Source organism: Lytechinus pictus, chromosome 7 (genome assembly GCF_037042905.1).
Source record: "Lytechinus pictus isolate F3 Inbred chromosome 7, Lp3.0, whole genome shotgun sequence".
NCBI classification, from domain to species: Eukaryota; Metazoa; Echinodermata; class Echinoidea; order Temnopleuroida; family Toxopneustidae; genus Lytechinus; species Lytechinus pictus.
This window is the reverse complement of record NC_087251.1, coordinates 17,740,541-17,758,228: the sequence shown is the minus strand read 5'-3', so window position 1 is coordinate 17,758,228 and position 17,688 is coordinate 17,740,541. Positions and strand designations below refer to the sequence as shown.

Below are 17,688 nucleotides of genomic sequence, written 5' to 3'. Positions count from 1 at the left end.
CAGATAACATGGACCTAGGTCCATGCAGATAATAAGCATATATCTGTTTTAAAAAAACCTCTTCCTCTGGGGCCTACCTTGTCAAGGCCAATTGGGGAAAATTGACCTGGAAAATCCTATTCAGGTTGTTTTGTGGTCAGAAATTGGGCACAACACAATGCTCTCAAAGTGCTATATAGGCATAGAGAGATATGCCTACTGAATGTCGCTCAGGAAAGCAGCTAACAGAAATTAACAGGAAATAAGCGTCAGTGACACAAAAATTACTTTAATATATATTAATATTTTTTATTGAAAAAGGGATTTAATATTTTTATAACCAATTCAATGCCACATTAGATCATTTACATACATTCCTTTTTTTTCAGTTTGGTTATCGACAACTTCTACAAAAATTTATATCTATAGGGTTATACAACAAATTCATGACCATATACATATCCACACAAACATAATATTCACACCACTGACTCTACGTACTTACATGAAACATTGTTATCTTGTAATAATGATCATTTTACTCAAAGGAAAAAAAATGCTGATTTTCAAGGTATTGTCTAAGGCAACAACCCACACTGAAATAGATGTAGCAAATATCATGAATATGTTCAACGTTAGCGTGGTGATGGTGGGGGCAATGATATGAGCAATTTCTAAATTGAGCAGTTGTGATAAAGTGATCTGAAATTATGGTTTCTTTTTTTGCTAAAAAGGATAGAGTCCAAACATATTTCTTCTGACGACAGGCAAATATCTGGTTAGATGATTGTGACATGGAAAATATGTTTTGACAGTGAAATATGAGGCCACTTTCCATCTTCACTAACACTGGGTACTACAATGTGTACTACTCATATTTCCATACATCCTTGTATCATTACAGCATTTTCTTTGTTCATATGAAAATTGACAAATTAAATAATTTACTGCCCCTATTACTTGGAACCTGAGAAACATGATTTCAGGATTTTTAAGGCTGAAATTCAAAACCTACATTGGATGAGACAAAGGATAGTTACAAGCTATGATAAAAAAAAAAAAAAAACTAATGGAGGGTGCCTTAGAACTGCATAATATCACAGTGACACATATAACAGAGAATATTCTACCGGCAAGAAATACTTGAAAATTATGAAAAAAGTTGCCTCACATTATAACAACAAATTTTTTTTCCCTCTCTAACCACATATTTCAATCTAAATCTGAAGTGAGATGGCAGTCCCTTTCATTAATTTTCAATTTGAATGTAAATAAAATATAGTAAATAAACAGAAGAATATGGGCAGGTGCATAGCATACCAAACAGTGGATTGGAGATTTTCTTTTTTCTTTTTTTTTAATTGAACAGATTGAAAATAGGGAGCAGTGATTTTAACATTAAATGCCAATATTCTGTTAGACCAATATATCAGTCAGAAAACTATCATAACTTACATTGAAATATTATTTCAGGTACACATATAGCCAGCCTTTGTTCCATAACCTTGATCTTAGATACACACAGAACTTCGCAGTACAAAAATATCTATTTACAAGTTTATATTGTATACATATATATCTCAATTACACTTGCATTATAACATAAGAAAATACATGAATATTGTACCCAACTACTTGTTAATAAATTCCAGAATAAACTTATATTTCTTGGCATACTTACTGAGATATGAATTGAAAAAAACTTTTCACAACAAACTTTAAATGTAGGTGGAGTTGTTTACCAAGTAAGATGAACAATGAGATGGGTAAAGACAGCAGAAATCATGTTTGTTCCAAACCTTGACACATTTGATCCAAGGTTGCACGCTCCTAAAGGTTGCAAGTCTGCTGACATGTAAACAACAGACATTGTCTAAAACATAGAAGTATGCAGCAGTTGACATCTACATACAATTCTGTTCCAGGAATAGATGGTTGTTAATTTACTTGTGAATCACAAGTTGAGATATTGTTTACATGTATAGTGCTTGGGCATCTGTCTTGATATATCTGTCATGCAGTCTCGAGCAAAATACTGCTCCTTTAATAGTACTGAACTAAATCAACAACAAATGTCAGTAAATGTCATTTAAACATCATTTGAGATCTCACTCAAGAGTGCTCAAGTCCAAGGGCAATGTACAAAAACAGGGGACAGTTGTCAGGGTTAACAAAACTACTAGATAACAATTTCAAAAAAAAAAAAAAAATATGGTTGCTGTGATGTTTACTGCAGTATTCCTGGAAGAGGAAATGAAATCTAATTTATATCTTTGAGTTCTTGTACTTTATCTATTTTTTGGGGGGTATACTCAATGGACCATGGCTGATTTGAATGTAATGATGCAATAGGATGAGCCAAGCTAAACATGTGATCATTACACCATTCAACAAAATTCAAAATGTTGTTTACTATGTTTATTCAATTGAGCTGGAAGGAAAAGTTTGGCATTTACAGCCTTTGCAAAGGTGTGTTGGTTGACTGTCCCAATTCAAAGGGAATCCATAGGCAAATATTTACTCGTATATTTAAAGGTCAAGTCCACCCCAGAATAATGTTGATTTGAATAAATAGAGAAAAATCAAACTAGCATCCTGCTGAAAATTTCATCAAAAGTCATAACATTTTGAAGTTTTGCTTATTTTTCACAAAACAGTGATGTGCACAATTCAGTGACATGCAAATGAGACAGTCAATGTCTTTCACTCACTATTTTTGTTTTTTATTGTTTGAATTATACAATATTTCATTTTTTTACACATTTGACAATAAGGACCAACTTGACTGAACCAAATAATATCAAACAATGCTAATTCAACAGGTTCAGGGAGGAATTTATCGTTGTTTCACTTGACAATGAGGAGAATATTCCATATTTCATATAATAAAATACAAAAGAAATAGTGAGTGGATGACATCACCAGTCTCCTCATTTGCACACTGACCAGGATGTGCATATGCTATTTTGTGAAATTAAGCAAAACTTTAAAATGTCATAACTTTCTTATTTTACAACCGATTTTGATGAAATTTTCAGGGTTATGCTTGTTGGAATTTTCTCTTTTTATTCAAATCAACTTTTTGATGGGGTGGACTTGTCCTTTAACGACCCCTTTAGGAAAGGAAGATGCATTCTATTTACAAAAATTTGCTCTTTTATAATCAATGTGTAGAATTACAAGAAAATATTATATGAAGAGTGCAGGGAAACACCCCCTTGTTATTATCAAAGAATATTTTCATTATTTTGTGGAGTGTTAAGTATTTTATCAAACAAAGGTTAGCTCCACGTAGGCCTACATGTACACACATACTTGTATTTTATATAAAAAATATAAGACAGACAGAACAAAAAGTTGGATATTGTTAGTAGTACTTGACCTGTTATGAGGCCAATGAAGTAGTGTACATGTAGGACTATAATGCGCTGATATACATATAGTCATTGTGACTTAATACAGTAGGTACTGGTATGATATTAATCTGGTAATACATGTAGTTGATACTCCATGTACATTGATACTATTTCTTCCTTTCATCTTGTCCAAACATCCAAAGGGGATATAGGGATTCCCTTTAATGCCTACATCATAGAGCTATTACTCTGTGCCTACATGTACATGTATGCAAGTGTTCATTCACTCATGAATTCCTTTAGAAACCATTTTACTGGATTCAGATTCTATTAAAGCAGGGGGCTGTATTATCAATATACATGTACTCTACACAGAGTGTATTCTGCATAAAAATTACTATACAGTAATAGACCACATCTGACCGTACAATATACCTCAGTACTTCTGTTGGCAAATGATGTCAAAACTGTAATGACTTGTTGTTTGTCTAACTTGTTTCCACAGGCCAGATCAAATATTACACAATTTTCAAAGGCATTTAACAACAGAAAAATGTCTCAACTGCCAAATGCCATCATTAAATAAATTAAGTTTCTTCTTCTGAACTGGCATAATATTCTAAATGTCATTGTCTTTATATACATACATGTACTGCAATGCAATAGCGGCATCGTGGATTCTACTGGCTGCATACAACTATGATCATGGAAGCCTTTGTAAATAGACATCAAAATTACCAGCACCAATAAATGCAACATGGTATACATTCAAATTATTATGCTTTATAATCCAGACAAAAATATACCCAAATGCAATGTACATTGAAAGCTATGTATATGAAATCTTACGTTCTATTATATGTACTGTACGATACATTCTGGAAGAAACTACTAATCATTAGTGATCTACATGTAAATAGGCAATGCCATATGAACAGACTAGACATGATTAGCTTCTTCTTCTTTCTTTTCTATCAATTCTTGATAATATTGATTAAAAAAATATATAATATAACAGACCTCTAAAACCTTTCCAATCAAAATTGTGGATGATTCTAGTTGAAAATTTATTTTAAGAACTCAGAATTCAACATTTCTCAAAGAAAATAGAGCAAAATTATCGAGAAAACTACAGGAAATCAACTTGTAGAGCACAGAAATGTTAATTTTCAGATTTTTCCTTTTAAAATCATTGTTTAGTAGTAGTAGTACTGCATAATCATACGATAAATTCTATGTTAAGAATAGCAATCAGTTGGTGTTGTGAGAGAAGCACACCAAAGTACACCAAGGAGGTTGAATATATTCCTTTTAGAAATTTAAGTGTGCTAGCGACTAGCCGGTGGCTCACTTAATAAGCAATCGCAAGGTAGCGAACAGTAAATGCTAGCTACATGTAAAAGATCGCTCGATTAATTCTATGCATGCCACTTACGATCTCACTAAGCTAGCAGCAAAGCTAGCTTGAAATTTCCATTATCAACACTGAATAATGCTAATACAACACCGAAGAGTGTATATAATGTGTTATCATAACACCAATAATTGGTGTTGAACTAGCACCTTGAATTTAACACTCATGTAAAATGCTTGATGCAGTACTCCCACAACACTACTTTTTGCAATGCACAAGTTGAGGAAATATCACTAATGATGTAAACTGGGACTGGGTGCCTGTAATGTACATTACATGTATACAATGAAAATTTTCATCACAGTCCAAAGTCAGTTTAAACATAAAACCAGTTACAAATTAAGCCAAGATGACACACGTAAATTAATCAATGAGTGAGTTGATTACATAAGAGTATAAAACTACAGAATCCTCACAAAATTCTGATTCATTCTCTTTCCATGTTCTCATACAAAATTCACATGCATTTAATTTTAAATGAGATACAGTATAACTGTTTTCCCTTTCCCTGGACACCAATATACATGTACATTTAATCACATCAGGGACTTATCAAAAACAATGACCAAAAGGAACTTAGAGGATGATGATTCACAGAAGAATTAATAAATGCTGCACATGCTGCTCAGTCCAAGATATGCTGAGGACTGCCTGTTCTGAACATACAAAGATTTCATGTACCATCATCCTTTCTATCATGTTTTAAGGCTTGGTCCCACTGCACTTGCGGATGCAGAGAAGATGTAAAATGGAGAAGAATCTTGCTATCAGTTGGAAAACGTTATGTATCCGATGTGTACTCTTTGCATTCGTGTTTCATACGCTCTATATCCATAGAGCATCTGTCCACTGTGATTTCATTGTTCGCCCATTTTGTCCATTGTCTGGAGCGGATGAAAACGGATGGAGACACCCCAAAATTTTGCCTGTCCGCTGTATTCGTTATGAGTACATTTTGTGTACGTCGCCCAGTGGGACCAGGCCTTAAAAAACTTTTTTAATTGACTTTGGAGAAAATCTTTCGTATACATATTTTGAAATTCACAATGCTTTATACAAATATTTGACTCTTCTTTTTGGAGATATGCCCTTCATCAAAATTACTTCTGGCATGTTGTTTTAGCACCTTGTCTTGGAGTTGAGTTCAGACAGTTGGGGGGGGGGTGAATCAGATTATCATTTTAACATTCTTTCTTTCACGCTGTGGTATAGAATATTCTGTGATATCAAAGATGTTTTCATGATTTTTTTTTTACTTATCCAACATATTTACATGGAAAGAGATCTATTGAAAATTGTTTCACTAAATCAAATCATTGAATCCGACAGACTTCACAAGTGACATTTATGTTTTGAGGGAGTGGGAGGCTGATGTCTTCAACTTTACCATTTCCCTGAAGCAAATTTCAATGAACAAATTAAATTGTTCTCTACAACAAAACATAACAACAATAAGCTTATTATTCATGTTTTCATTGGTCTTTCTTACAAATGAAAATCAAATGTACATTCAAATGTATTGAAAACAAACAAGTTCACCATAACAATGGTGTTGCTACATGTAGACTCTGATTTTCACAAACAACTGATAAGATATCATCTGACCTGATTGAATAGAAAGGTCAATGGCAGAGAAATATTTTCCTTACTTCATGGTGGATTGATAGGAACAATAAAGTGATTAAAGCAAGGCAGGTGGTTTTGCAAGTCCTCTAAAAAAGGAAATCCTTTAACCATCCACGCAGGTTAATATCAAATCAATAGTCTTTAATAGAGAAGTCAAAATGACTTTCTCAATCTTTACTTACCAAGCAACTCTGTAAATTGGAATTCCATACCATGCTGATGGTATTCTCTTTATGTAGGTGGCAATGAAAATAATGTACAAAATAAAGTGCAAAACCTAGCGAAAATTGCACATGTCTTATATTGCTGGGAAAAGCATACATGTAGTGATGTACGGTACCCTGAAAATATACATACATTTAGATCCATTACTGTCAAACTTTTCTAACCAAAGGAAAAAGGAGAAATCACAATTTCCAAATGAAACATAAACTAATGACAGCTACGGTATGTGGTACATCAAAGCATATATATGATATTTATACATGTACTGTACTATGCAATTTTCTACTCTCAATTGAAAAAGAAATTAAAAAATACCCCAAAAAGAAAAAAAAAATGTCAACCAATCAAATATGAATATGAAAATATAAAATACAAAAACAAGCACTTTAATTTTTAGTATTTTTTTCACAAACAAACCTATACCAACAATCTTCACCCATAAATACATATTAAAGGTGGATTTTTACTTGTAAAAGGGTTATCTACATACTAACACCAGTGTTAATCTGTTTCAACATGTGTGTTTCCATTGGTCCAAGTTTGACAAGTTCATCAAGATTCTAGCTCAATCAGTCCTTCTAGAAAAAGTTTTGATAATAAACCCTGTTTTCATCAACCTAAGTGGGGCGATTCACATGGAATATACCGGCTTGGGCTTATGATGCTAAGTATGTAGCATGCCCATTCTGAGCTCCACGTTTTCGACAGCATGCAATAAAAGCCTGGTACCGTGAAGAATTCAACCCACGCCAAATCATTAGACTATCTTCATCTTTTAATTAGCAGGCCAATGTACTTTCACAAAACAGATTGATAGTTCTGACTAGAAAGATTCCCATAACGAATAAGTGGGGTATTTTGAAATGTTCAAAAGATTTATGTGATGGCTGGCATTAGGGCACCAAAACAGACTTACTTGTAGAATATATTTTCCCCCATCAGTAGACATAAATGTACCAAATCATAAATATTGGTTTCTAGAGGACCTCTAGAAAAGTCAAGTGGACCAATTTGATGCATTCCTAGCTATTTTCTTGGGTAAAATCCCAAGTTTAAGATAGGAATAGACAATGACACCTTGGCTTTCAATGACATCTATCATAAACTTATACCTTTCAAGTTCAAAATATTAATGCTGATTAGGCTTTTCATACAGAACAGCACCCTCTTGAGCAAAATAATTTCTTTAGCATACGCGATACTCTTGTGGACTGCAATTTTGAATTGTGTCTTTAATACGGTACTTCAAAACATTCAGTGTGTTTTGAAACTTAATCATGAACATACTGAATGCTCGGTATTAAGGTAACATACACAATGGCCAGGTACAAAATTGAAGCTTCAATCATGTTTACTTACATGTGTGTTACATAATAACAACGTTGCATCAACTGGGAGCATCTTCACATACTCTGTACATAATTGGAGACCTGCTGATATTCTTGACTGACATCTTGTTCAGTCCGTACATGTTTTCCGTTCCAGCACTGGTGCATGATGCTCGGCAAGACCCCTTTAATTCATATACACCTATGTACATGTACATACATACATGTACATCCATTCATGCACACACATCTTGCTTCATGCTTTGCGCTTTGGCATTCTGAGTTCATGCGAGATTTTCTCTCCATTTGCTCATCTTCAGGCAGGCAAAACAATTCAAGGACAAAAAAAAAGCAATGCTGAAAAATAGAATAGTACATAAATATTTGGAATATTAAGACATAAAGGCGAGTAGAAAGCAACGTGATAAAGAGATGAGCTCACGGATGCGGTCTCTCAGCAACCGAACATCTCCTGGGAAGCATATACCATGTAGAGGAAACCATCCTCATCTTTCTCATCTCGATAGATCTCTGCTAGAGTAGTAGACATGCTTGCAAGACTCTTGTTGTTAACTATCAGATAGAAGGCCTGTGTGGCAGTGAGTTGCATTCGATTTCTACAAGGATGAAAAATAAACACACACACAAAAACAGATAAAAATTAGTATGTATATTATAATTAAGTATGGTATAAGTATGCCCTTAGCAACAAAACACATTCCATGACTTCCCAGGAGTTATGTAGAATTTGGGATGTCACAAAACTGGGAAAAATGGAAATCATGAACACCAACTATACTAGCAGAGTATGAGGCCGTTCTCATTACGCTTTCTAAAACTAGTTTACTGGAAACCGATTCAGGAAACCAGTTTGGAAGATCGCTTTGCTGGCGTTCTTACTTGATTACACGAAAGTGGTTTTCAAAATCACTTCACGTAAAGTGCTCTTGTTGCTATGGAAACACTCTCATAGGGGTGACATGTTTCGCGCGAAATTAGAAACCGCAGCATAGGCATTCTACACCTGTCGTGTGGAGTAGCGCGCTCAAAATGTGCGAAGATCGCTTCCCGAAGAATGGTTGTGTCCTCACTTACGCTAAAACCAGTTTAACGAGGCAAAGCAATCCCAAACTGGTTTGCAAGATCGCTTCCAAGACCGCTTCGACCGTTCTCACTACGCGTTAAACTAGTTTCCACTAAACTAGTTTTAGGAACGTAGTGAGAACAGCCTCAAAGATGACAGAGTATGAGAGTTGCCAGGCACGACAAACTGGAAAGCTGCCATAGCCAAGAGGTAGGCCTACATTTTATGTAAATGCAGTTCCATGAATTTTCCATGACTTTTCACAAATTTTCCAAATTCCCTGACTTTTCCCCGACTTTCCATGACCACAAATTTTTCAAGGATTTTCCACTACTATGAGAACCCTGACAAGGTAATTACAACATCAGTGGATTACTTAAATGATCATCCTGATCCGTAAATAAAAACATGAACATGTCAATACACTGTACAGGTGTGAAGAAAAAATGTAGATAACACTGGGGTAGATTATTGTATTCAGTATCACCAGTATAATTTTACATAAGTTTTTTATAAATTCACTAAATTAAGAAAAATCAAAGGAGATACTTGATTATCATAAATACACATAAAGACTTTAAGTTCAACTTCCCACAATACAATTACTTCATCTCCCTGTAATTACTATTGGCTTTACATGTATATATGCCTACATAATGAACTGATGTGAGCAATGTGAGTACACTCCCCATTAAATTTTATGTACATTAATTAGGTAATTTATTGTAAGGTATAAAATTTTGTTATAATTTTTCTTTTATATTACTGGGCACTTTGCGAGGAAAAGCTCTAGACCAAATAAGAAATATACTGGTACTATATTTATATCATGATGCAAGTGGCAAAGTGTTAGAAGACATGTACATGTAGTATGGATATCTCAAAGATTATTATTTGTACAAGTTGCTGCATCCCACATTTCATAATAGCAAACGTCTCTCTCTTCCCAATGAAACAACAGAATGCAATTACACTATATTTGTATGCTTAACCTGTTGAGGCAGTTCAAACAACCCAGAATATTATAATAATTAATGTAATATATACATACTGTGCATACATGGCTGTAAATTTCTCTTTGAAAATCCATTTTCTCACCTGATTATTGTAACAAACTGGCTCATTGTGAGTTCTTGTGGTACTAAAAACTTTGTCTTGTCCAGCAAAGGAAGCTGAACCTCTTTATAGTACCTTTCAACAATCACCTGAATATAGAATAAACATAAAAACATGTCACACAGTTATCTTTATTTTGTGACAAACAGGGTGAAAGAAAAGGGAAAATTACATGTGCATACTGTGTATAATGAAGAATGTTACATTGCATTAAACTGTGCCCTAATCAGACAAATGAGCACAGCTTTTCTATTTGTGAGAATGAATGAATTAGAATACAAATTACAATGAATAAAATACGTTTTATAAGGCTTCATTTCACTGCATCTTCTCATGCCAAATTAAGATATCTTTAATGAACACAAGCAGTAATTTGAGGGAGATACATTTGTGGGGGTGCTAAATTGCTGTCAGCTCCTAATTTTTCACTTCTCAAAAATTTATTTCCCATTACAAAATACATGTATGTATATCCACATGGACATATATATGTAGAATGATATGTAAATTAGAATGAACACTGAAATGTAAAATAATTCATTATGCATCAACACATTAAGATTAAAGTGCATAATTCCTTTAGTCCTGTCATGAAAAGGGTTTTTAACACAGGCTTTCTTATCAGAAAGCTTTATGCTCCAATGCTCCTCTATTCTTGACATATATACAACAATACAGCATTGTTGTGGTATTGGAGTACCAGTTTGAAGTGGAATCCATTCATGTTTCACCACCCCTGACCACAAGTTTAAACGCAAAACATATTTTCTAAAATAAAATTCACAGATTTTTCAAGCAACGGGTACATGTAGTATCCTGCAAAACATGAATGACAACGACAGTAACCACTGTAAAAATAAAATTTCTTAAGTGTATACCAGGATGGTGCCAGGGTATTTTTAAAGGGAGGGCAGAACGAGATAACCTCCACTTACGTAAAGGTGACATAACCCCCCCCCCCCTCTGAATATAACTTGGGTATTTTATGGAGTTACAGTCCTGACTCTCTTCTTATTTCTTTTTTCTCATCTTCCTCTTTCAATTTGTCTTCCTTTATCCACTACTTGATGATCACAGGGATAAGACAGGCAGTCACTATTGACCCCCCCCCCTCTTGTAGTGCCACCCCTGGTATCATCTCAAAATAATAATTAATACTCACTGGTACTTTGTTTGGAAACTTTGCTCTTATGCCTGCAACCTCCTCCTTCCTTTGAGCTGCAAAAAAATATAATAAATAAAAGATTAATAAGGCATAGTATGTGTGTTCCTAAATCCTAACTAACCTTTACTATTACTTTCGGTATTAACATAGGACTAGTTGTTGTTTTAGTAAGGGTTTCTTTTCTGTCATTCTTTTATACATTTTATCTGAAAATTTCTCCTTAACAGAGTGGAATGCACAACATTGAATAAATGAATAAAATCAATAACTATAGGGAAATATAGAATGGATTTCTTTTTTACAACCAGTCATAAAAATTAGAGAGCCTTGTGATTTTCTTCAAAATGGTAAAAATGCTCCAAAATGGCAGGTATCAGTGGACAAACACTACAATCTTTTCCCTTTCTTTATTATTCTCTCTTGAGTGCATCTTGTCTCCTTGAACTCTAACATGTATGTAGCTCAAGTTAATGTTAAAATTATTTTTATAACATCAGTTCATGGGTAAACAGCATTTTTTAAAGAAATAATTAAGAAAATCTGCATATTATAGTTCAAAAAATACATACAGAAAATTATGTAGATTATCAAAAAAAGTAAGCAATTTTGAAAACTACAAGTAGGCTACTTGCCTGATTCAGGATTGTCAAGATTAATCCAATTACCATGCAAAAATAAGCTTTAAAAATAAATAGAGGAAGTACATTTCTAAAAGGCTATAATTTTCTAACACATTTGAATGAAATTTTGCTTCCCACAATTCCCTCCTTTCATTAAACTTGATTTTGCCCAATAATTTTTTTTTCCTGTACAGTACTACATTTGAATACAAAAAACATTTCTCTGATTTGAATTAATTGAGTACATTGATCTGATTAGAGTGAACATTTTGAATTAATGATTTGGCCTGGGTATGTACATATCTTAAATAATGTGACTACACAGAATCACTGGAAATGGCAATGTATATTCCCATTTCAGAATATTATCTCCTTAAAATGAGACTACATGTACATGTAACATTCTATCAACCATACGGACGGACGGGCAACAGACAGAAGCGATCTATCATCTATTGAGACTTCAGTCAGACAATGCAGAGGCTTTATAGATTTTCATTTCGTTAGAACCCATCATGCGTGTAAAAAAAATGTGGAATCAAGGGTCACATTTTGAACTCATGCAATGGAAAAATGAGAATACCATCTTACATGTATTGGGTTCCTTTTTCAATGTTTTGTAATAACTGTCATTCAGCTGGATTATTGGCAATAACTGCTTTTATATCATCACTAAAGGTGCAATAAAGAAATTTTCCCTTTTCACCTTTGAGGTATTTATTAATTGTGACAAAATATTGTGCTCCAATGTTTCATAGCAGGACATGTAAGTATTCAGCAAACAAAAGCATGTAAGAATATTTTATGACATAATTACACCAAGTACAGAAATTCATGTCAAGTAGGGCCATGCGTTTTGAGTTGAGCCAGTTTCGTGTGACATGTGTTCGCGACATGGAAATTTCGCCCTTTTCGTTTGAACCTTTGTAACTTTGACATACTTCACCCATTGTAAATACAGTATACATTTTCTGATCGGAAATTAACTGAGTATTCCAAAAATGCACTTAAAAATTGCATAGGGTGTATACATTAGAAGTTATGGAACAAAATATACCAAGAAATCTTGGCAAAAAATACCAAACTTTGAGCCAAGGAAAAAGCAGTATTGGTGTACCCAACAACTTTAAAATTGCAATTTTTTAATTCCTCTCATTTAGTGCTTTTCATACAAATAGCATTATAGGGTCTCAGGTAAATAAAATTATTTTGCACAAGCCTCTTTAGACATAATTTTTACTATGGAGTATTATTAGATATGATCTGAGAATTGTTTCATTTTGTACCAGTAGGCATTTTAAAACACTCAAAACCATAAATGAAATAGAAATTAAAACCAAAGTTCTATCAACACATTAATTCATAAAAGAATAAATTCAAAACAAAACAAATGCATTATCTGGCACCAAACTAGAATTTAATGTGACCCATCTCTAGCCATGATCAAAATGACTGTCAGGATTCCAGTGTAGGCCTATGTAATCTAACAAAATAACACTATACAGGTAGTAATTTTGTGTTTTATAATTATACAATCTAGTAAAGTAACATTTTCATCATGGTTTAAGGGTGTGATCTCCATGCTGTGCAAAGTGAATAGTCCAGGTTAGATGAAAGTCACAAGGCAATTGTACACATTACGTCTTCATGATCCTATTTTTCAAGAACATAAAAGTCATCTTTCCTGCAGAGATCTATATGTATTCCATAAGTTTGTTTGTGGTACAATAGCCTCTTCCATGCTTTATTTGTGGAGCAAGTCACCTCTTGAATCTCTATGGTAGTTCAACTTCAAATACTATATTGTACTTCCATGAAGAATAGTCACACCAACATATTTCTTGGTAATTCCAAAGCTAAGATACATACAAGGATGTCAAAGTGAAAGGGATCTGTTGGGGACTTCCATATCATGAGCATCTCATTACTGAATGGAGTGTCTAATGAATGCATTGATAGCAGCCCTATAATTTCAAGCATAATTGTTTCATCAAATTCAATTTCAGTGTATGTACAGTGTATGTATTTTTTCAAATTCATGCTCTGTCCTTTCTCTCTTCAACCTTGCAGTAACTCTCAACCATTGACTTGATGCTGAAATCACAAATATTTATATTGTTTGTTAATGGATTATAATGTTGAATTAAAGAATGATTAATTCTTTCTGAATAGGCCTACTTTATAACATCTTCCTGTAAGTTACCATAACTGAAGTGTTTGCACAATGCTTATTAGGAAAGGACACTTTGCTTGTGCGATCATACAGCCGGGTTTATTGCTCTTTAATTAGATAGATTAGCAAAAATTGATTAATAATAAAGCTTAATTATACCTTTAGCTTATTAATGAGTTACAATTAATCTAAACTATGGTACAGAATTGTCATCATTTTAAATTTTCAACATACATGTACATGTACATGAACTCCCCATGGATATTGATACAGTATGAAACTTTCTGAATAAAATCAAACTGCAACTGTAAGGTTTTCACGTATTGAAATTGTGTTTTATAAAATCATTTCAATTGCATTTTTAGAGACAGAATCCTATATAAAATATCTATCCACTTCTACATTCCACACCCAGAATTTCCTGCTAATTGTAAAAGAGGAATTTGTAAATTACATGTTTCCATCATAAGTTTGATATTTAGTTAAATAATACAATAAAATAATAAAATTTACATGTTTTCATAAATATTTCAAATCTTACAGTATTATAAACAAAACTTATCGAAAACATCAGATATTTTACAACCTTCAACTTTTACTCAAATTATTTGAACATTCAAAGTCCAATCATTGTGTCACCTCTTTCTCAAAAAGTGATAAATCCCCCTCCACTTCTCTTACAGTGCTCCTCTTTCTCCTCCTCTTCCTTTCTCCTTCATCCTCTTCCTTCCTCTTCTTCTCCTCCTTCCTCTTATTCTTCTTCTTCCTCTCCTTCTTCTCCTTCTCCTCTCCCCCTCCTCTTTCTTCTTCTCCTCCTCCTTCTCTTTATCCTCCTCCTTCTTCTTTTCCTCCTTCTCCTTCTACCCCTCTTTCTTCTTCTTTTTTTTTCTTCTCCTTCTTTCTTCTCTCATCCTTTTTTGTTCCTGCTCTTGTTCTCTACTTTTTTCTTCACTTGGAACTGAATTTGGTTTCCTTAGTTGCTAAAGAAAAGGATTGTCTTTCCTCCTTCTAGATGGGTATTTTAATGAAATGAGGGAGGCGGATACAGTATAATGGGGGGGGGGGGGGGCTCCAATACAAAGTCATGTCACATAAACTCCATCACTGTTTCGGAATATGGAACTATTTATCTCTCTTTCTCACTGTTATACTACCATTTCTGAAGCAGGTTCTGACTTCTGAACAAAAAGTAATAGTACTATTAAATTAAGTTCCATAAATTTGTATGAAAGAAATAAATTGTCTCATGATCAGTAGGCCTATACCAATACAGTAGTTGGCTAGTTGCCAAGATGCATCATTTATTAACATCATCAAAATGTTGTTCACATCAAACTTTCATAATACACCATCATAAATTTCTTGTTTGTGGTGTATTAAACTGAATCTAAATAAACAAATCAATCATAATAACAAGGTCAAGAATAAATAATATTAAACAAAAAGGTTAGTATTTAACAATGAGGCGTTTTATATCTTCATAATTCAAACAGACAATATAACGTCCCATCATTTAAGTGGTAATTGAGATAAACCTTTTCCATTAAATAATAACATTCGGAAAAAAAACTGGGTATACCTATCTCATTCAGACAAAGAACATCGAACAATCACCACGGCATACAAGTATGCTAAGTACTACGTGACTGTACATCGCACAGTAATGCACAGCCGCATATGAATTCTACTTACTAAACGTTTTGCGTTGCTTGAAAGATTTGTATACTTTTTCATCCTTCTCTTCAGCTTCGATTGTCTTCTTGTCTGTTCCCATCGTGGCAGTACACCTCTAAAAATCCACGGGGAACGTTAGCAGCGATTTGCAAGATAAGGTTGAAATTTTAAATATTAGCTCCAATAAAATCCAGACTGTCAGGCGGTGAAACAGTTCCTCAGCAAGCTAAAGTAAACAAAATTCACGAACGCGCTCCCAGTTTACGGTACGTGTGCAAGGTTCTGTGTTCTGTCTGTATGCAGACAAGCGTGGGCCAGCTGATCTTTGTTTGGGAGTGACGTCACTCTGCTTTTAATCATCGTGGCAGAAGGGGGGGGGGGGTCTTGGGTATATTGATGCCAAAACAAGAATAAAATTAGAGGGGGAATAGTGTAAAAATCAAGGTATATGTAATGTATTCAAGTCCACCCCGAAAGAAAAAAGTTGACCTATATAGATCCAGATGAAAGTCAAACAAGCGACATATGCTAATAATTTTATTAAAATCGGATGTAAAGTAAAATTTTTTAAGTTTCGGTTATTTTTTACAAATGTATTTTTCACATTTATATTCACAACTCAGTGATAAGCAAATGAGAGAGTCAATGATGTCACTCTCTTATGTTTTTATTGTAATACAATATTTTAATTTCTGTATATATAGATTTGACAATAAGGGCACTGATTGAAACACAAAATGTTAAATAAAATAATGGTAATTCTACAGGTTCAGGGAGGAATAAAACTGATTCACATGAAAACCAGGCATGAAAATAAAGAGAAAATTTTAGTAATATCAAATTTCATAAAATAGAATAAAAATAATAAATGAAATATTGAGTGGATGATGTCATCAATCCCTTCGTTTACGTACTAACCAGGATGTGCATTCAACTGTTTTGTGAACATTTAGAATATCAAAACAGTCGATTTTGATGAAATTTTCAGTGTTATTCTTGTTCAATTTTATCTCTTTATTCAAATTAAATTTTTGTTAGGGTGGATTTGCCAAGTAATATACTCGAATGGCGCCACTATATTAACTCTATTAAAAAAAGAAACTAAACCCTAAACTAACACATGTCCTTCACAGGCATGTTTAAGTGATTGGCTCAATCGCAAAGAAGCTACGAAGTTAACATCAAAATTAAAAATGACTGGAACAATCTCACAGCCACACACAGGTCCTCGGGAGATGTCCTGCAAAGCGGCGTCCCCTCCCCTGGATCCGCCTATGACCCCCCGCCCCCCGGGAGTTTGTCAAGAATTGGATATAAAAGTCGCGTTTAGAAAGCATTTAAAAACAAAATTCTTCGAAAATAGTCAAAATTCACAGTGAAGGATGAAAACAAATATTTAAGAAAACTATTTATTTCATTATACGCAAGCAATAAAAAATATCCTTACATTGCATGTAAACTAAGAATTAAGGGAAAATAAAAGGGTTTACCCTTTAACTTGCCCCGTCAGGTGCAATTATTTTTCTTTCATTTTTTTCAGTTATGAAATTGAAAATTTTATACAAGAATATGCTTCATAATTTATTTTCCCTTCAAAATAATCGATTACTTTTTTTTTCTTTTAGTGGGTACATGGGGGGATGCTTGCTTTGCCCTCAATACTTTATTTTGGGGTGAGAGAAAGTGCCCCCTCTGACACCCCCTCCCCCCGCCCCACTCGCTGCCGACGCCTGTGGTTCTACTTTCATTTTGAACGATTTTACATATGAACGCTCTGTCTGAGTAGGCCTATTTATATTTTCTTCCACAGAGATCTGATAAATTCTACAAAGTAATTAAATTTTCTTGAATATCATGGAAAGGTTTTCATATATTGTACCATTTAATTATCGTATTTATATTTCACCCCAAAGCGTAGGCCTGATATC

At 33.8% G+C, this 17,688-nt stretch overlaps 1 protein-coding gene across 2 annotated transcripts; it reads right to left on the bottom strand.

Annotated features, from left to right (window-relative positions):
* Window positions 1-263: 263 nt before the first annotated feature.
* On the bottom strand, window positions 264-16,097 carry LOC129264843 (microtubule-associated proteins 1A/1B light chain 3C-like). 2 transcript variants are annotated; one of them, XR_010294107.1, is made up of 5 exons: window positions 15,779-16,097; window positions 11,291-11,346; window positions 10,111-10,217; window positions 5,137-8,545; window positions 264-4,681 (listed from the first exon to the last, which is right to left on the bottom strand). XR_010294107.1 is itself a non-coding variant. In XM_054902798.2 (4 exons), the coding sequence occupies exons 1-4, from the start codon at window positions 15,858-15,860 to the stop codon at window positions 8,383-8,385; spliced, it is 408 nt and encodes a 135-aa protein (XP_054758773.1). In that variant the 5' UTR covers window positions 15,861-16,097; the 3' UTR covers window positions 2,078-8,382. The 2 variants fall into 2 exon arrangements, 1 of the variants encoding a protein (XP_054758773.1); XM_054902798.2 differs by having other exon boundaries at window positions 2,078-8,545.
* Window positions 16,098-17,688: the final 1,591 nt, after the last annotated feature.